A 19,456-nucleotide genomic window follows, 5' to 3' on the forward strand; every position below is an offset into this window, starting at 1 on the left:
AAGAAAAACAAGTTTTCAGGCTTGAGGAGGGCTCTCTCCGTGAAGTTTTGCACTTACTGATTATAAGAGAAGCTGGTGTTTGTTTGAGAAGCAGCTGTTTGCTTCACCAACAGCTATCCCAGCTGCGTTTCCGAGATCACATAACGGACTTCTCTAAATATTGTTAATTTCGTTAGGTTTTCTAGTCCTTTCGGTTGAGTCTTGAGCCTCCTATGCTGTGATCAAAAAGCACAGATAAAATCGTGTTGCAGTGACTGATATATCTAGGTTATTCTCAGCCAAGCCAAGTGATGCCCCTTTTCTGGAATGATGTTGATCACACAGGAAGCGTAAGAGGCTGTACTTTCCGAAACCTGGACTCTGTTCTCTCTAGCACCTTGGGCTCAAGCAAGTCACTTATCCTCCCTGATTCTCAGTTTTAACTGTAAAACTATTCCAGATACTTATTTTATAGTCTGTTGAGCAAAGACATTCTTTGCAGGGAAGATATTTATAGCCAATTCCTATGTTTGAGTTATTTTATAGTATTAAATATACCACATTTTATGAGCTCAGGTGTTTTTAAAACTGCGCCAAATGCAGACTTCTGAGCTATTCATCATTGGGTTGGTTTCAAGGTAGCTAATTTGTGAAGAACCGTCGCACTTCATGATTTATCTAGTGTGTTTCATCTCTAACCTTACTGTTGAATAGCCGGAATTTGTTATTAACTTCCCACACAAAGGGAAGACTTGTGGAAGAGGTGGCTAACTTTCACTACAAGAAGATGTTCTTGGAGAGTCAGCAGAATTACAGCATTCTGTAAGCATTCTGCACCTTCAAGAGATTCGGATTCACTGTACTCGTCTTTTCAACCTCCTTCAAACAGAATTCCAAATGCAATCAAAAGAGTCATGGTTCAAAGGAGAGAATTTCCACAGTAGTTCAGGAATTTCCAAGCCATAGCTGGGCTTCAGTTGTTATGCGTAATAACATATTGCCTTTAGACCTTTGTCACACAGGCAGCAGCAAAGAGAGCTGAAGGGTGGAATGAGACTCCCTGCTTCCCTCCTGTTAGTCTCCCTGCTGCTCAGAGCAACGGCCTGCCCTCAGCTTTGCCCAGTCCAGGCTTTTTGCAGGTACTGAAATCATGCTTTTTTCCTGGACCACTGCAGGTACTCCTCTACTGTTAATCAGGCTTCAGAATCAATCTCAGTTCTATACCTTTGTTTTGTCTTTAATAGTTTCTTCCAATAGAGGTTCCCATGAGACCACTTTCAAGGAAAACAAACAAACAAGGAAGGCCTACTGCAGCCCCTTTCCTGGCGATCTTTATTGTGATGTAACTGGGTACAGCAGCCTCTCTCTCCCTCTCCCAGCTGTTCTTTTCCCCTTTCCTTGGCCCTTGACCTTACGTCGCATGTTGTCGGCTGAATTTAAGCCACAGTATCTGCTCTCCCACCCTGCTCAGATAAACTCCCAACAGGCCCTGGATACTTAGCAGAACCAGATGCCCTCACGCTGCCATTGTGCAGGGCTTCTCAGGGATCCCACATCAGCATGAACCCCAGGGTATGACACAGATGTGATGGCTGGAGAGTGGCCTCAGTTTTGCTCACAGGAGTATGGGTGGCAGGTCAGGCAGAGCGAGGTACAGACGGCAGACGGTGCAGGCCAGCAGGCAGAGCAGATGCAGCAGGCTCTGGACGAGGCCGGAATTTCCTGTTCTCTCTGCTTAGGACATACTTGTCCCAGATAACTGCAAGAATCCTTCCCTCACGACCTGTTTTAAATAGCACACCTCCCCCCTCCCCCCACCTATATCCTTGGCAGCTTTGCTTTTCACCAGAGCAAGTATCGCAATCCAACATAAGTTGCACTTCTTTACTGTCTGCTCCACTCCCCCACTAGAATGTAAACCCTTAAGGACAGAATTTTTGTCATGTTCACTCCTGTAGTCCCACATCTAGGATGATACCGGGCATATATCAAGTCTCAGTACATATTTTTGGGGTTGAAGGATGGGTTGATGGACAGATGGATGGATGGGGAATGCAGTGAATTCAGGCTGGTCAGATAAGATGCTTCAGAGACCAGTAATGCCTCAAAGGATGAGGACGGCAGGACTCACCGAGCATCCCGGAGTGGAGTGATTAGCAGAGATCCTTACACTGAATGTGGAGATGTTCTCTTACTGCCCTCACTGGAGACCACAGCCCCCCAGGCATGAAGAGTCTGGAGATGATTGGTGCGCCAACGTCTGGAAGAGCATCCCAGGGAAATGGGGTTGGGGGAGGGGGAGGACTTGTCAGGGTTGCTGGAGGCAACAGATACTCTTCAGTCTGTGTTCCTCCCAACTGCAGTGCCCCACCTCCACCTTGCATATTACCCCTTTGGGGATAAAGAGCAAGAGATTGCTTCATGGGTGCTTGCTTTTGCCAGCGAAGCAGGTTTTGTATCTAGTTAAGTGACCCAAGACCTCCTAGCCTGAAAGAATTAGGAAACCCACCCTAGAAAATGGCACGTACCTACCTGTCCCAAAGCTTTGGGGCTGTCCACCCTGGTTCACACTCCCCTAGCTGTCTACTCCTCCAGCTCTGCCAGGGCTTCTTGGGAGCAGAAAATAAAATCAAGTCCTCTTTTTTTCTCATGTCTCACTTCACTGCTTTGCCTCTTCTCAACCTCCTATTTTGTACCTATTCTCCTTTAAAAAAAAAAAAAAAATTTTTTTCCCCCTAACTTCAGACATTGGGCAGCGGTTGCTGCAGGACCCAGGGGTAGAAAATGGTCTCAAATGCTGCTGCTCTGGAAACACAGAGCATTGAGTGGTGTCAGAGCACCAGCCGGCCAGCAGCTAGAACCACAAGGAAGAGAGAGGGCCCAGTGCTGGCCGTATCCAAGGTCAGAAACCCAGATTGCCTGGGAATTCATCCCTAAGACCCAGTTTTATTGACGAATACGTTTGCATACAGTAAAATTCACTCTTTTTAGTGTACAATTCTGTGAGTTTTAACAACTGCATATAGTTATATCACCATCACCCCTGCCCCTGTGAATTTAACTTCTCCCTCCTTCCCCAGCCCCTGGCAACCACTGATCTGTTTTCTGTCCCTACAGTTTGTGTTGGCAACTAATTCAAAATTTTCTAAAAATAGTGTGCAGGTCAAATAAAATATCTGGGAAGTTCAACTCAGCCCACCTGCCTTCAGGTTGCTCTTCTGGTTAGGCTATTACAGAAGACAGAGAGCTTTAACTGTGGCCCCTGCCAACGTCCCTGGCTCACCTGCTGGAAACAGGCAGACGAGGACAAGGGAACCAGTGTAAGGGGATAGCTGGGCATGCTGAGCATCACCCTGAGATTTGTCAGGCATGAGAGGCAAATATGGGCCCTTTCTTTTCAGAGAGAAACAGGAGATTTTAAAACGTGAAGAGCACACAGGCATAAAAAAGAATGAAATAATGCCATCTGCAGCTACATGGATGGACCTAAAGATTATCATACTAAGTGAAGTAAGCCAGACAGAGATAAATACCATATATCACTGATATGTGGAATCTAGAATATGACACAAATGAACTTATCTACGCAACAGACACAAACTCACAGACATAGAGAACAGACTTGTGGTTGCCAAGGGGGAGGCGGGTGGGAGAGGGATGGAGTGGGAGTTTGGGATTAGCAGATGCAAACTATTATACAGAGAATGGATAAACAACAAGGTCCTACTGTAGAGCACAGGGAACTATACTCAATATCCTGTAATAAACATAATAGAAAAGACTATGAAAAAGGATATATATATGTATGTATGTATAACTGAGTCACTTTGCTGTACAGCAGCAACTAACACAACACTGTAAATCAGCTGTACTTCAATAAAAAAAAAAAAGGTGAAGAGCACAGGCTGTGCGTCCCGGTTTCTTCACTTCAGAGCTCTCCGAACTTGGTCCCGCGGCACCTCTCAGCCCCTTGTCTGTAAAATGGGGATCTAATAGCACCAGCTCTTTGGGTGGTGGTAAGGAGTGAGTGAACACGTGTGAAGAGCTTAGAGCCGCCCCTGGCTCAGGAGCGCTCCACGCCAGCCGTTATCGTCTGCTGAGTCCCCCCAGCCTCATGGGATGCCTTCCCTCCCCTCACTGAGCCTACACTTAGTCTCCTCTGTACAAATAAGAATGATAACGGGGCTTCCCTGGCGGTCCAGTGGTTAAGACTCCGTGCTTCCAGTGCAGGGGACGTGGGTCCGATCCCTGGATGGGGAAGTTCTGCATGCCACGTGGCGCAGCCAAAAAAAAAAGAGTGATAACGGCAACCAACTCAAATTGAGGAATTAAGTGCTGGATTACATAAAATGTTCTCCGGGGTTCCCTGGTGGCGCAGTGGTTAAGAATCCGCCTGCCAATGCAGGCAACACGGGTTCGAGCCCTGGTCCGGGAAGATCCCACATACCGCGGGGCAGCTAAGCCCGTGCGCCACAGCTACTGGGCCTGCACTCTAGAGCCCACGAGCCACAACTACTGAAGCCCGCGCGCCTAGAGCCCGTGCTCTGCAACAAGAGAAGCCACCGCAATAAGAAGCCCACGCACCGCAACGAAGAGTAGCCCCCGCTCGCCGCAACTAGAGAAAGCCCACGCACAGCAACAAAGACCCAATGCAGCCAAAGATAAGTAAATAAAAATAAATTTATTAAAAAAAATATTCTGTGAAGGTAGGTAATCCATAATGACCTCAAGCCCAATGAGTTAAACTTGCCTTAACTTTCTGCTGCCCTCTCACAATGGCCCCTTTGGGGGAAAACACTCCACTCTTTAGATATTAAATAAGCACATACCCTATAAGCAGGAAGGAAGAGCTGGAAGAAAATCAGTACTTATTGATAATCTACAAAGTGCCAGGCTCCATGCTTCCCAATCATTTACTAAACATTTATTCAGTATCTATTAATTATCTAGCACTGTGCTAAGTGCTGGGGAATCAAGAATTTGGAAAGGATCCAAGTCCTCATGGCGTTTACAGGGCCTTATGGATGGAGCTCACAGACACGGAAAGAGGGGGGATCTACAGGTGCGGGGGCAGAGGGTCTACGGGAAATCTCTGTTCCTTCCTCTCAGTTTCTCTGTGAATCTAAAACAGCTCTTAAAACAGTCTTTTAAAAAAGGTGTGTGTGGGGAATGCGTAACAGTCTTATTGTTACTGTGATCAATGTCTGTCGGGGGAGGCCCAAAGGTATTGAATTCTAACTAATGAGTAGGGGGACGGGGTGCCCAAAGGGAAGCCTTTCAGGGAGTAACGCTGTGAGCTGCCATGAACGTTGAGGGCATCTCGGGAGCGCGCTGAGCTGGGCAAGATGAGAAGGGTGGCTAGGGGGAGTCGTGAGGGCCCAGACGCTGGCTGAGAAGTCGGGGCTTGGTCCTGAGGGCTCTTGATGTATTGTTACCTGATTCAAGCCTTATAACCACCCTGAGAGGATTACACAAAGAAAAAGAAAAAGAAAACATACTGCTATTTTATAGATGAGGAAGTTCAGACTGAAGTGAGGGGCTCCCAACCATAAAGTAAGTGGTGGGAGTGGGATGGGAAGTCTGTCTGAACTTGACCTCTGTGCTTTCTGCCCTCCAGTCCACAGCTTCCCCACACGCCCAAGGTCGAAGGCCGCCGGCGATGCCCAGTACTCACCTCCTTGGGGCCAGGCCACACCAGCTCCAGGTCCCCTCCTCAACTCCCGGCCTCTGCTTCCCGGGAACCTGCGGAGGAATCTTCCCACGCCCACCCAGCTGGCTCTGACCTCTGCCTCTCTCTCCAGCCTTGACTTCCCTCCACGCCCTACGAACATTCCACAGCTGACCCCTCAGATTTCCACCCCCCCCCCACCGCCCGCTCCATGCTCTACCTGGAGCGCCTGGCCCCCAGCCCCTCTCCCACCTGGCTGACTCCTTCCTAATCTGATTTCCCCCCAGAAGCACCCCCTTCCTCCTCCTGTGTCGTCAGGTGCTCCCTCCTCTGTACTTTTTTTTTTTCCCTCCTCTGTACTTCTGAACCTCTTCATCTGCCCTACAGCTCCCCATAGGGGGTCACATGGTTTGTTTTCCCCTGTAACTGTAGAGCTACACAGTGGACACTCATCAAAGGATTGTTGAGTGAATGAGTGGGGTCCTCCCTCCCCGGCCCTGGGCCTTCCTGTCCAGCACTCTGCATGGCCTGGGCCGCATCTCTTCCCTCCTGGCCTGCGGTGCCCTCTGGTCTCCACCCTTGGGGGCTCTGCCCTCATCCAAAAGCAAAGCCAGACACAGAGGACTTCCAGAACCAGAGGGAATTCCCAGACCTCTCTGCCTACCTTCCTGCTCAGAGGGACCGTGAGAGTTAACAAGGCGCTTAGCCTGCAAAGGCTGAGGAAGAGAACCTTGGCCCAGGAGGAGGTCACCAGCACCCCACACCCATCCCAGAGTCAGTGGCAGGCTCTGACATCAGCAGAAGCCTGTGCCCCGATCCTGCAGTCTCCCCATACCACCTCCTCCCCGTCACGACGGCCATAATTCTCCCCACGACAGCAGTGGCAGGGCCTTGAACGTGATCTGCCCGGCCTGTCCCATGGTAACCCCTCCCCTCCCCACCGAAAGGCACGTGTGCACGAGGGCGCACATGGGCCAGGACGGAGGAGAAGCCTGGGGCGGCTGGCCTGCTGCCTCCCCCCACCCCCCGCCGCCCCCAAGCCGGGCCCTCTGACCTCTTTCCACGCCACTGGCTCGGGCTGGAGACAAACAAGAGGCCAAGGTTCTCCCTCTGGTGCCAGCTTCCCTGTGGCTCTGAGAGGGCTGGAAACAAAGCCCACAGGCAGCGTTCCTAAGTCAGAGTCAGCTCCCCAGCTGCTCCCTGTAGAGAAGGAGCAGGAACCTGCCCTGAGCCGCCGCCGCGGGGAGCTGAGCACTGGGAGGGCAGGGGAACCAGCCCCAGAGAGGAGACAGCAAACATGCGCACGCCATGACACAAATCAGGACCGAGACAGCCCCCCTAGGGGGACCCACAGTAAGGGACAAGCCAGTTTCAGAAGGCTGGGTAGTTAAGGCCTCACAGCTCATGCGGGCGGCGGGGGCGGGGTCCCTGGAGGGCGGGCCGGGCCGCCAGGCAGCCACTGCTCGGAGCGGGGGCCGGGACAGGCATTTCTCCGGGTCGCTGGCCGCATCCCACTGTGCCAGCACGGCCTGAAGGGGGCGTGTGGGACTCACCTGTTCCCTCTGGACACTAGGCACTCGGCCTGGCTCCAGGCAGGTCCTGTCCGTTTCGTCCTTTCTAGAGTGAGGGGGACAGCAAGACCTGGTGGGGGGCCCTTCCCTCCATCTCCGTGCAGTGGTGACAGGACATGCAACTCTCTCACCTGGGGGGCAGGCCCAGGCCCAGGGCCAAATTCAATGTGATTCTCTCGACCCCCGACCTTCTTGCCAGGTGAATCTAGCTCAGAAGCAACCTCAAGGTCAACCTTAAGAGGAAAAGATGTCATTGGAGACCAGCATGCAGACTGGAATGAGATCCCCCTCACTGGGCCTGGACCGGAGCATGGGAACTGCAGAGGAGAGACTGGGCCTCTCGCGAGTCCCCGTTCAGACCACAGGGCCCCCCAAAGTGGAAAGACTGGGCTGGGCACCCCAATACCGTGTCTTTTGAACCTCTCAGCTCATGCCAGGCCCTATGGCACAGCCTGGCCAGCCTAGGTTACTCGGGAAAGCGTGAAGAAGGGCGTGGGGCATGGCCAGGCCCAGGCCCCCTCTCTTTGTGTCTCCGGCCCTGTTCTCCCCTCTGCTCTGTGAGCTGACAGGACTCAGCCCTGAGGTGTCATCCTTGCTCCAGAACTAACCCCTGAGACAGGAACTGCCCCTAAACAGGGCTTTGGTAAAGGCTGTTGATAGAAATGGATGCATCAGTAATTGAACACGCGAAGTGTCGGGGGGCAGCAGGAGGAGCCGTGAAAAGATGGGACCTGCCACCGACCAGCTGTGTGACCTTGAACAGCTCATTTCCACCGTCAGTTGAAATGCACAATGTGAGAGCTGTGACTTTTCAGTTTTGTTTGGAGACTTACCAAGGACTGTAGCCCAGGAGCCAGCCTCCCAGCTCTGAGGAACTGCTCTGAAGCATGTGTGAGTTACGTGAAGAGGGTATGTGCAACCAAGCACATGTCTCAGGAGAAGGTTGCCGCTAGTCACAAGGAACAGGTATCTCATTTAATGATTTTAGTGCTTTATTAAGCAAGGGAAGATGCAAGAGTCCGGGTTCACAAAAGTTTTCTCCTGAAAATCTCTAACTACCTGAGGGCCAGTTCTGCCAGTTTTCCCAGAGCACGGTCTTCGCCCTGAAGTCCTTTTAGGGGTAACTACAGGTCAGCGACTGCAGGGGCTGTAGAACTGGATGATGGGCAACATTCCTCAGTTGGCAGTACCCTCCCCTTGGTCATAGTTTTGACCAAGGTTTAGGAGGCATTTCATGACCAATTTGTCCCACGGCGCTAGGAAGGCTCATTCTTAGGTCTGGTGAGGATTTCGCTGATATAGGCCACTCAATGTGCTGTTACTGAACTAGGCCCATAATAGTCTTACTAGTCTGTTATAGTTTCCCTCTTACTGGAAAATACAGGAATAGTTTCCCTCTTACTGCTTCTTCCCATATCTAGGGTTACACTATTACAATCATTGATCTTATGTAGAACTATTTATCTGGTTAATCAAGTCGCCTAGTTGTCATTATTTTCATTGGAGGGTCCTATATAGGTTGGAGAAAATCCTTTAAATGATGTATTTTCTAGTATATGTAATCTTGTTACAGGTCATGAGGCATCTGATCTTCATCCAAGGATTACTGTGATAAGCTCCAGAAACAAACTTACAATGTCCTTTTAATAATTCAATTAAACTTCACAATAATGTAACAAGGAGCCAACAAAAGAAGTGAGCCCTGGGCAGTAAGTACAAACTTGGAAGACAACTGACAACATTAGAACTTAATATCCACTAGAACTTTTTTTTTCTCTAAAATCACCTTCATTTCTACCAAATATAGCCCAATTAAGGCTAATTTGTTTGCAAAATAAACTTGGCCTGATTATTTACATAATGTGTAATTGATTATATAGGCTCTTTTAAATTGTTTTTCCTGGAACTTTTCATGAGGAATTTCAGATTGAACTTTTAAAAGGCCTCTCAAGTTGAGCCAGGAAAGCCATGCCAAGGGCTTGCCATTAGATTCCGCCACAATAACTATAGATTTGGGTGAATTCCTCTCTTCTCAAGGTCTCCAAAATACCTTGACATTCTTGTACCTGCCAGGAGTTGACCTTCCTTATTCACCTGATAAGGCTACTGGGAACCTGAAAGCTTCCACTTTCTGGAGGAATCAAGTAGAAAGAAAAGATAAATGTTTCAGTTCTGCTTACAAAGGTCTAATTTACCAAGTTGCTATAAGTCATACTTAGCTTAAGGTTTCCTTATACCTAGAAAACAAAGATTAAAAGCCAGTAATACTTCTGACAAAAAGTCATAAAAATTATAACCATATTCATCAGTTATCAGTCATATATAACTAATTTTTTTTTAATAAATTTATTTATTTACTTTTGGCTGCGTTGGGTCTTCGTTGCTGTGCACCGGCTTTCTCTCGTTGCGGCGAGCAGGGGCTACTCTTCGTTGTGGTGCGCAGGCTTCTCATTGCGGTGGCTTCTCTTGTTGCGGAGCACGGGCTCTAGGCATGCGGGCTTCAGTAGTTGTGAAACGCAGGCTCAGTAGTTGTGGCAGACGGGCTTAGTTGCTCTGCAGCATGTGGGATCTTCCCGGACCAGGGCTCAAACCCGTGTCCCCTGAATTGGCAGGCGGATTCTTAACCACTGCGCCACCAGGGAAGCCCTGTAACTAATCCTTGATCTTGATCCTTTAACAGTTTTATGAAGCCATCAGGGTTTCCACTAGAATTCTTTAATTTCTTACCCAGTTCAGTAGTTAGTTCCCAATTAAGTAAGTACTTGTAAGATAAGTTCCGTATGTATTTTACATCAATCTGGCTGGGGTGTTAGTCAGAGCTTGGCTTTCTGACACCCCTTAGTTGGCCTAATTGAGGAAAGACATTTGGCCAGCCTCACACCTAGTCCAGACCATTCAGTGTCTTTCTGGAGGCAGAACTGGGCGGGGCGGGGGGCACTCCCCCAGTATCTTTCAACTGGGTGTCAGGTACCTGTTATACACCACCAAATAAAACTCAGGATTACCAACCAATTATTGGGAGATCTGAGAACCAGGAGAAACTCACCCAAATTCGTCTGGACTCGCTGAGGAGTTGGATGGGAATAAAAGGCCCTTGCTGCTACCAAGGTTCTGAATCCTCATAGTGTTCAGACAGAGGAGAGAGGTTAGCTCTGTGCTCCTTCACGGTCAGCAAAACTGTCGACTGAAGAAAAACGTACAACAAGAGAGCTGTGAGTTTCAGTTCTATTGGGGGACTTACTGAGGACTATAGCCTGGGAAACCCTCGCAGATTCTGAGGAACTGCTCTAAAGAGGGAGAGGTACAGGGGACGCTGGCTTACGTGTGATTTAGGGGAAGGGTACCTGCACTCAAGCACACATTTTGGTAGAAGGTTGCTCGTGGTCACAAGCAACGGGTTTCTCCGTTCATGACTTTAGTGCTTTTCTAAGTATGAGAAGATGTAAGAATCCAGATTCCTAAGAACTTTCTAAAGCATTATAAGATTGGTAACTGTCTAAGGGCTCACTTTGCCTGTTTCCCCAGAGCACAGTGTGCCTCATCCTGATCACCTTCCTCAAGTCCTTTCAGGGTGTCCTGTAGGTCAGCGACTGCAGGGGCAATGACTCGATTCTTGCAGAACTGGCTGGGGGGGGGGGGAGCGCCGTTCCTCCCGAGGCTTCGGGCCCCTCATGCTGGGGCTGGGTGGCCTCTGCCAGCTCTGCCTGCCTGTACCCTATCAGAAGCCCTGGGTGCTATCCCAGGGCAGAGCTTCTCAAAGCCTAGTGTACAGTTCACAGAATACCTTCATGGCCATCACCGGGGAAAATTTTTTTTAAATACAGGTTTCAGAGCCTCAATTCTAGACTTGTTAAATCTGGAATTTCTGAGCATGAGGGCTACAAAGCTGCATTTTAAACAGCTGCTGCTCGAGAACCACTGTCACAGGTGCATACTTTTCTCTAAATTGCCTTGACCTCTGCTGCTCCTTTTTTTCTCTCCCCTCCATCCAGCCTGGTCAGGCACCAGCCTCCCAAGCCCTTCCCCCACCCCCACTCGCACTCCCCGCAAATGGCCAAAGGCTCCTTGTGAGGCAATCCTCCTATCCTTGGTGCCTTCCTTTACACGATGAGTGATGACTTTTTTATCTCCTGATGATGAAACACAGCCTTCAGCTGGAGGCATTTAAGGCGCAGGACGCACGGTCCGGCCGCGGCTGCAGGACCCAGAGGCCAACCCTGACGGCCCAGGAGAGGAGCCAAAAGCACCACCACCAGCCTCCACGCCTGCCCCACCACCAAGGAACCATGCTCCTCGCCACGTTTAAGCTGTGCGCCGGGAGTTCCTACCGACACATGCGCAACATGAAGGGTGAGCTCCTGGGGCCCCCCTGTCCAGCCGACCAGGAGCCCGCAGGCAATGTCTAGTGGGGAAGGTGTGGGCCTGGGGGGACAGGCCACTCAGGTCCCAGGGGTGCCGCTCACTGGGGGAGCCTGTGCACGCCTTTCCCCTCCCGTACCTCAGTGTCCCCCATGCTGAAGAACGCAGCTGGATACGAAGGTTCCTGGGTGCCTTGCAGACTCTGTCGTCCCCGGCCTCCCCTCCAGGGCTCCGAGCTGTCTTGGCTTCTTCCTGACTCTGCCTGTCTCTAGGATGGGTACCAAGGGTGCCAGGGAAGTCCGAGCCGTGGTGGCAGAGGCAGGAGTCAGCCTGGACTCCAGGAAGCTGTGTTGGCAAGCCTGAGGCAGGGCAGGCGGGAGACGGGGCGAAGGACAAGAAAGGGGAGTAAGACAGCCGAGGAGCACTCAGAGAGGGAAGGTGGGTGAGGTGGGGAGTCTCGCTGTCATCAGTCAGGAGGCGGAAACCAGGGTCACTGGAGTCAGTCCGCTGCTGTCACCGTCACTGAAGGGACCACAGACAAACCTAAGCAAGTCCTTTCTAATTACATTGGGTTCAGGTGGCCACTGTTTAGATGGAAGCCGCACTTGGAAGACCTGTACCCGGCGTGGGGCTGTTCTCTCTACATCAGCGGGAACCCCCGGGCACACGGAGCAGTTACTCACGCAGAGGCCACACAGACCTCAGGGGACGGGTGTCTGTAATTCCCCTTCTGTAGCAGGATAGGTTGTTCAAAGCTTCTCTCCCTTTCAAGAAGGAAACTTCAGCAAGCTTGAGTGTGGCCCTGCCTCCAGGCCCGGCCAGCCCAGAAGGCAGGCAGGTTTCTGGCCCTGGAGGTATTCCTCATCAAGTCACTTTCTGCCCCAGGCCAGCTTCCTCCTCTGTGATGAGACGAAGGGGTGGAATATTCTCTGAGGGACTTTTCTGCTCCTAAGCAACAGTATCCCTCCCTTCCCTGCAGGGCTGAGGCACCAGGCTGTGCTGGCCATCGGCCAGGAGCTGAACCGGAGGGCCCCGGGGGGCCCGACCCCAGCTGCCTGGATTAACCAGGTTCGGGGTCGGGGCTCTCTGCTCGGTAAGTGCTGAGGCTTCTGGGGCTTCTACCAGCGGCGGGAGGCTCCGGGGGGGGGGGCCGGCAAACGATGTGCATGTAGCTCTGGTCCCTTCCCCCGCATCCCCCAGGCGTCCTCACTCACTTTGATGGGAATGGCATTGTTCATGGCTAGACCCCCCTCCCTGTCCCCTGTGTCTAACTTAACCTGCAGGCTGGACCATATGGCTTTGGTCTGGGCTCTTCAGAGATGAAAGGGGTGAAAGCTCGTGGGAGGCTAGGAAGCTCAGTCTCTCCGTGGCTGTGTCCAGGTTCTCAGCTGGAAGACACTCTCTACAGCGACCAAGAACTGGCCTATATCCAGCAGGGAGAGGAGGCCATGCAGAGGGCCCTGGGCATCCTCAGTGACCAGGAGGGCTGGAAGAAGGAGAGCCAGCGGGTAAGGGCGGGTGCGGAGGAACCCACAGCTCCTCGCTCTTCGCGGGCCATGCTTGAGGCCAGCTGGGGTCTCTGCTCCTCTCAGAAGTCCGGCCTTGTGCAACAGTCACTGGGTAGCAAGCAGTTTTGAGAATTCTCCTTTCCCAAGAATATATCCCCAGATACCCCTCTCCCCCAACAAAGATGTCCTGGAGACTGCGTTTGAGAAACGTTTTTCCTGTATCCCTAGCTCCCCTCCAAAGGCACTGTACACCCATTCAGACCATGCAAAACAGGGACTCCAGGGGCAGCACAGGCCTCATCCCCCTGGGTCAGAAGTTCCAATGCCGAAGCACAGTGTCTGTGCTGTTAGCCCGCCTTATGGCTGACCTCGCAGGGGTGACCTGGGCTCACCTGCAACACGGCTGGACTGGGATACAGGTGGCCCAAGGCCCTCTGGGGGGCTCTGCTCCTGAGCACTGCCCCTTCACTGGGAGCTGGGAACAAGGCGTGTGTTAAAGGCCAACGGCTCTACCGACTTTGGCGGCTTTATCTTCACCAAAAGCTCACATGCTACCCATTGGCCAAAGTTCAGGTGAGATCTTTCCTTCTCCAAGTTCTCAGAGTTAACAGACTACAAGTTTGCGAGTTGGGAAACCTGGGATCTAGGCCCAGCAATGCTCTTAGCTAAGGGTCCTGGGGCATCTCACTGACCTTCTCTGGCCCTACACCCCTCTGGTGTAAAATGAGGGATTGGACTTTTAAAATAAACCTATGTGTGAAATTAGCTGGTTGTAAACCACCTTCCCTGCTCCCAGATGCGTCTCTCTCAGGATCTTTGAGCTTCTGAAGTCACGTAAGGGCCTTCTCAGGTGGCCCTTACCCACACCCATCAACATTTACACCCAGGAAAAAAGGGCCCAGGGAGCAGGCAGGTCACCTCCCCAGTCCTCAGCAGATGTACGAGGCAGGCAGCAGGAAAGATGACCTCCTCTACCTTAATCAGAGATGGTTCCAGGCTTACTCAGGCTTAGCCTAGAATTCCCCTGGCTGTTCCCCTCCTACCTTGCCTGGCACTGTCTACGTATCCTAGACCGGGAATATTTTTTTCTAACCTTTCCCTTGGGGCTCCTCTCTTCCCTGCCGATAGGCGAATGGGGACGAAGTGTTGAGTAAAGTGATCCCAGACGTGGGCAAGGTGTTCCGGCTGGAGGTGGTAGTGGACCAGCCCATGGAGAGGCTTTACGAAGAGCTCGTGGAGCACATGGAGGCCATGGGCGAGTGGAACCCGAATGTCAAGGAGATCAAGGTGGGGAGGCCCAGGCAGAAGGATGGCCACAGCAGTCGGGAGGGGGCTGTGAGCTGCAGTGTGCCTCGGCCCCCCACCTGGCTGAGTAGTGACTCTGGTTCTCTGTGGCCTGGCAGGTCCTGCAGAAGATTGGAAAAGACACAGTCATCACTCACGAGTTGGCCGCAGAGGCGGCAGGAAACCTTGTGGGGCCCCGAGACTTCGTGAGTGTGCGCTGTACCAAGCGCCGGGGCTCCGTGTGTGTGCTGGCTGGCATGGCCACACACTACGGGGAGATGCCCGAGCAGAAGGGCGTCATCAGGTAACACTGGCAGCAGCCTCAAAAGCTCCCTTTTTTAACACAGGCTGAGGACATGCACCTGCCAAGTGTGTGATACATCCCCAGCTCTAAGAAACCAATCCTCGGTTCCTACCCTCAGCTACCTTTCACAGAGGAAGTCTCATTTTCCATTGCAGTGCGGGGAAGACAAGACTGGCCACACTTACATAACCAGTTTGTCCTGACCCTCCCAGCAAGTTTAAGAACCTTAGTAATTTTCTAAAACAAGAAGTAGGGCTGATGGGACAAAGTGAGAGAGTGGCATGGACATATATACACTACCAAATGTAAAATATAAAGCTAGTGGGAAGCAGCCGCATAGCAGAGGGAGATCAGCTCGGTGCTTTGTGACCACCTAGAGGGGTGGGATAGGGAGGGTGGGAGGGAGACGCAAGAGGGAGGGGATATGGGGATATAAGTATACGTATAGCTGATTCACTTTGTGATACAGCAGAAACTAACACAACAATGTAAGGCAATTATACTCCAATAAAGATTAAAAAAATAAAAAAAAAAGTAGGGCTGAGGTTTAGCTGGTATGCTCAGGTCCCACTGTAATGTTGATTAAAACAGAACCCAGACCACTTAGAACAGTTGCTACCTGAGTTTCCCAGGGGCCCTAGCACCACCCTGGACCCTTCCTTGACCTCCCCGTCATCCAGCGACTAAAAGGCACCGCAGGAGGCCTCCAGGCTTCAGCTCCAGCTCCAGTCAGCATTTGTTCTGATGAGCTGGTAACCGTGCCAACTGTTAAATGTCACCCTTGGCAAAGGGCACTTCTCTGATGAGATCTGGGAAGACTAGTCAGCGTTTGAGAACTCGGCCTTGTCCCCCTGACCTGACGTGTCTTCACCCGGCAGAGCTGAGCACGGCCCCACCTGCATGGTGCTCCATCCCCTGGCTGGAAGCCCCTCAAAGACCAAACTCACCTGGCTGCTCAACATTGACCTCAAGGTAAGGGGCGCGGTGGGGGGTGCTCGGGACAGGCGGTGGTGAGCAAAGTAGGCTCTTACTGCTCCCACATCATCCCGCACACAACTGGAAAGAGCCTCCATTTTGAGGGAACTAGACCGTTGCAGAGGGGACACTGGAGTGATGGCCTAACTGCTATTCCATCATCTCAGAAGCCTGCACTGACTCCCTCTTACTTCTCATATCAAATTTCAATTCTGTAGTTATTTTTAGAAACAAGGAAACTTAGGCCCAAGAAGGTATGGTAGCTAGCTCAGGGTCACACCACTGGGAAGACAGGGCTGAAATCTGCCTGGACAGCAAATCCTGCGCTTCTGACACGGTCTTGACAGCAGGGCAGTAAAGCAGTCCTCCAGCCCCTGACCCTGATCAACTGAACGGGGGCACGGACCAACAGAGCTAGAAGGCCAAGCCTAGGCAACCCACCAGGTGTGTGATCAGGCACGGCAGTGTCTGTAGAGTGAAATGTCACCCACAAGATGGCCAAATTCTTCTAACTTCAACTCTAGGGATGGCTGCCAAAGACTATCATCAACCAGGTCCTCTCGCAGACCCAGGTGGATTTTGCCAACCACCTGCGCAAGCGCCTGGAGTCCCGCCCCACTCTGGAAGCCAGGTGTTGAAGACCAGCCTGCTGCTGCCAACGGCTCCCAGCTGAGCGCGCTTGCAGGCTCACGAGGAGGTCTCTGCTGGAAGCCTACAAGTCTGTTAAAGATCTTCATCCAGGGACAGTGGGATGGGATGGTGGTGCGTGTCCAGTATGATACTAGAACTCAGATGGGTAACATTTTAGTACCAAGAAAGTGGGGACAAGGCTCTTTTAACTTCATTCACTGATTAGCTGTAAAATGAAGCACAGGGGTCCCAAAATATTTGTAAAAATTTTTTTCGGGGTCCTTACTTGTCTACCTAGAAACATCTTTAAAATGCTACCAGTTAACGAACGCAGGGTGCAGAGGGTGCAAAATACAAGGATTAGGACCGCACGCTTGATGAGCTCAAGAGCTCCATTCCTTGTGGGCAATGTGTGCAGAAAGAGCAGGTCTTACATAGAGCCTCCTGAAACCCTCTGCTCCTCCACCAAGACGGTAGAGAACTGCGCCAAAGAACAAGCAACTCCCACAGCAGATACCGTCCAGAACTCTAGTTCAAGTTATCTTAATGAAAAAATACAAAACTAATTATCAGACTGATTCCCCTACTTCTTCCGTGAGCAGTAGTCAGAATAAAGAATCGTAACTAACACAAAAACTTTAGTCTGTACCTGTTTTAAAATTCTACTCTTAAAATCCATGCTAGTAAATTGCAACTTCATACTAAAGGAGTCATGGATGAAGACTTTAATTAGTTAAACTAAGTCCCCTACCTCACTCAAAGGAAAAACTCCAGGGGACTTAGGTCACTAATTATGTAGGATCTATTACCGGAATCTTTCATAAAAATTTAATTTACACGATAAGCACAAGACTAAATCAGTTCTGAAAGGAACTCTATAGCTGGTAGCTGATTAACGGGCATTGGAAGATGAAGATTATGACTGAAGATTTTTATTTACCTAATTAAAAGGATAGAACCAAAGGCAAGCGACAGAATGGTATTACTAAGATAAAATCCAACAAAAGCAAATTTTATTACTTTCCCATTAGTGATTGTTTAGACCTAAAAAGGGAGCTGAATCTTTAGTTTGGAGTCTATTACATTTCCTCTTAGCTTGACTCGGGGCTGCCAATTTCTCTGCTTTAACAGGTCAATGTTTTACTGTTTTGGAGGAGATGGCTGGAAGAAGGGGTGATAGGGTGACAGCAAAATCCCTTTCCAAGATTCAGAGAATTGGTGCTTAAAAAATGTAAGTTGAGATGGGGTTATTTGGCTAAAACGTATAAGTAGGATGAAAACCTAACCATTATCACTTGAAGCTTTTCCATTCCAGTGCTAACAGCATTGATGATTTACAACATTTGGAATTAGAGTTCTAGCTTATTTATTAAACACATGAGCAGTAGCAGGAATGCTGTTATAATTTATTGAGGTATTGAGAAGTTAGAACTGATAGAGATATTTATTAATATTTATTCTGATTGTTTCTTAGTGGTCTATTTTAGGCATGGATGAAATTATGTTTATCCAGCCAGGAGCTTCAGAGTGAGATGGGATAATTGTAAAAGTGTTTCTAGAACAGAATTATCATCCACTCCCAGCTAAGAGAAAGGGTTACTTGTTGAAAGATGTGTAGAGCAACATACGCTCCGGTTTCAAGAGAACAGGCTGACAGTAAAGAAATGGGCTTTCAACACACACCATGGTTTTGAGTTTGATTATAATTTGCCTTTTTCAAACTATGCAACTCTGTCTTTGAGGTACCTGGGGAGGTATTTTCTCACTTGTTTTAATTTTACACTGGAATAAAATGAATTGTCAGTGATGATCTGCTTACAGAAACCATTTCATACAGGACTATAAGAAGAGTGGGTATTCTTTGAGCCCTTCAAATGAATCTAATCAACACACACACACAGAATATGCAGTATAAACAGGCAAAAATCATTATTTCTGTAACCTCCAATGTATGAAAGCGAAATGCACAAAACCCTAATTTGACCATTTAAATGGAGAGTGGGTGCACAACTTACATGTGTGGTAATTCATGCTACAAAGAATTCATCTCCAGCTTCCTCTAGATAACACCATCCTCGTTTACTTAGAGTTCTTCAAACCCTGATGATCCAGAAGCTTTATAACCAAGTCTGCTCCATAAGACCACGAATGAATAGACCTCAGCCTGATTCTGCTGGGTTTCCTGTTAAGAGAGGTGGAATGACCGAAACAAAGACCCTGGGTCTGGGTGATTCATTAGGAGACAAATACATTAGCCAAAGCTTCTGTGTTAAGATACCAACAGTCACTTGAAATTTGGGAAATTAAACAGGCATAATATATAGGGATCCTTGGCAACATATTACCGGACTCTTGGTGAACCACTCTATTAACCTAGGTAGGAAGTTACACACAGGGAAGTCTGGAGCAATCCTGGGAGGACTGCATTGCCACTGATTAAAAGGAGGACAGGGAAGCACTTAGGGACCCCCGGGGAAGGCTCATTCTTACATTCCAGTTTCTAGTCTTCTGAAAACTGTCCTTTAATCATCAGGTATTACAAAGGAAGATAAGCAAGGCAGGAACATAACCTGCACAGATCAACACACAAGTTCAAAGGGAAGAGCTGGAGGGAGACCATTTACCCTTTTAAGTTCCTGTTCACCTTTTTTTAAAAAAAATATTTCTTTAGGACTTCCCTGGTGGCGCAGTGGTTAAGAATCCTCCAGCCAATGCAGGGGACACGGGTTCGAGCCCTGGTCCAGGAAGATCCCACATGCCTCGGAGCAACTAAGCCCATGCGCCACTACTGAGCCTGCGGTCTAGAGCCCGCGCACCTAGAGCCTATGCTCCGAAACAAGAGAAGCCACCGCAACGAGAAGCCCACACACTGCAACGAAGAGTAGCCCCCGCTCGCTGCAACTAGAGAAAGCCCACGTGCAGCAACGAAGACCCAACGCAGCCAAAAATAAATAAATTTATTTAAAAATATTTATTTGGCTGTGCCGGGTCTTAGCTGTGGCACACGGGATCTTTAGTTGCGGCATATAGGATCTAGTTCCCTGACTAGGGATTGAATCTGGGCCTCCTACATTGGAAGCACGGAGCTTTAGCCACTGGACCCCCAGGGAAGTGCCCCCTGTTCACCTTCTTGAGAGGGGTTTCACAGGATAAGAGGGGGTGGTCAAATTGGCTGGAG

At 50.0% G+C, this 19,456-nt stretch overlaps 1 protein-coding gene and 2 long non-coding RNA genes across 7 annotated transcripts; 1 reads left to right on the forward strand and 2 right to left on the reverse strand.

The window, feature by feature from the left end:
• Window positions 1–1,286: 1,286 nt before the first annotated feature.
• On the reverse strand, window positions 1,287–9,558 carry LOC114897469. Of its 5 annotated transcripts, XR_003794152.1 has the most exons (7): window positions 7,350–9,558; window positions 7,201–7,264; window positions 6,702–6,847; window positions 5,654–5,800; window positions 2,512–2,588; window positions 2,111–2,239; window positions 1,287–1,738 (listed from the first exon to the last, which is right to left on the reverse strand). It is a non-coding gene; the product is annotated as an uncharacterized LOC114897469 (long non-coding RNA). The 5 variants fall into 5 exon arrangements; XR_003794153.1 differs by having other exon boundaries at window positions 6,702–6,789; window positions 7,201–9,558; XR_003794151.1 differs by having other exon boundaries at window positions 7,201–9,558.
• A 155-nt stretch (window positions 9,559–9,713) lies between these two features.
• Window positions 9,714–18,998, reverse strand: LOC114897507. The gene is made up of 6 exons (XR_003794157.1): window positions 18,294–18,998; window positions 14,179–14,491; window positions 12,855–13,063; window positions 11,717–12,476; window positions 10,265–10,402; window positions 9,714–9,818 (listed from the first exon to the last, which is right to left on the reverse strand). It is a non-coding gene; the product is annotated as an uncharacterized LOC114897507 (long non-coding RNA).
• STAR (steroidogenic acute regulatory protein) lies at window positions 11,323–18,287 on the forward strand. Its single transcript, XM_029226332.1, has 7 exons — window positions 11,323–11,568; window positions 12,557–12,670; window positions 12,958–13,085; window positions 14,214–14,372; window positions 14,489–14,673; window positions 15,552–15,645; window positions 16,173–18,287. The coding sequence occupies exons 1-7, from the start codon at window positions 11,352–11,354 to the stop codon at window positions 16,284–16,286; spliced, it is 1,011 nt and encodes a 336-aa protein (XP_029082165.1). The 5' UTR covers window positions 11,323–11,351; the 3' UTR covers window positions 16,287–18,287.
• Window positions 18,999–19,456: the final 458 nt, after the last annotated feature.

The sequence above is a fragment of the Monodon monoceros genome, unplaced genomic scaffold, assembly GCF_005190385.1.
Source record: "Monodon monoceros isolate NGI ecotype Baffin Bay Population unplaced genomic scaffold, NGI_Narwhal_1 Super_Scaffold_17, whole genome shotgun sequence".
Classification (NCBI taxonomy): Eukaryota; Metazoa; Chordata; class Mammalia; order Artiodactyla; family Monodontidae; genus Monodon; species Monodon monoceros.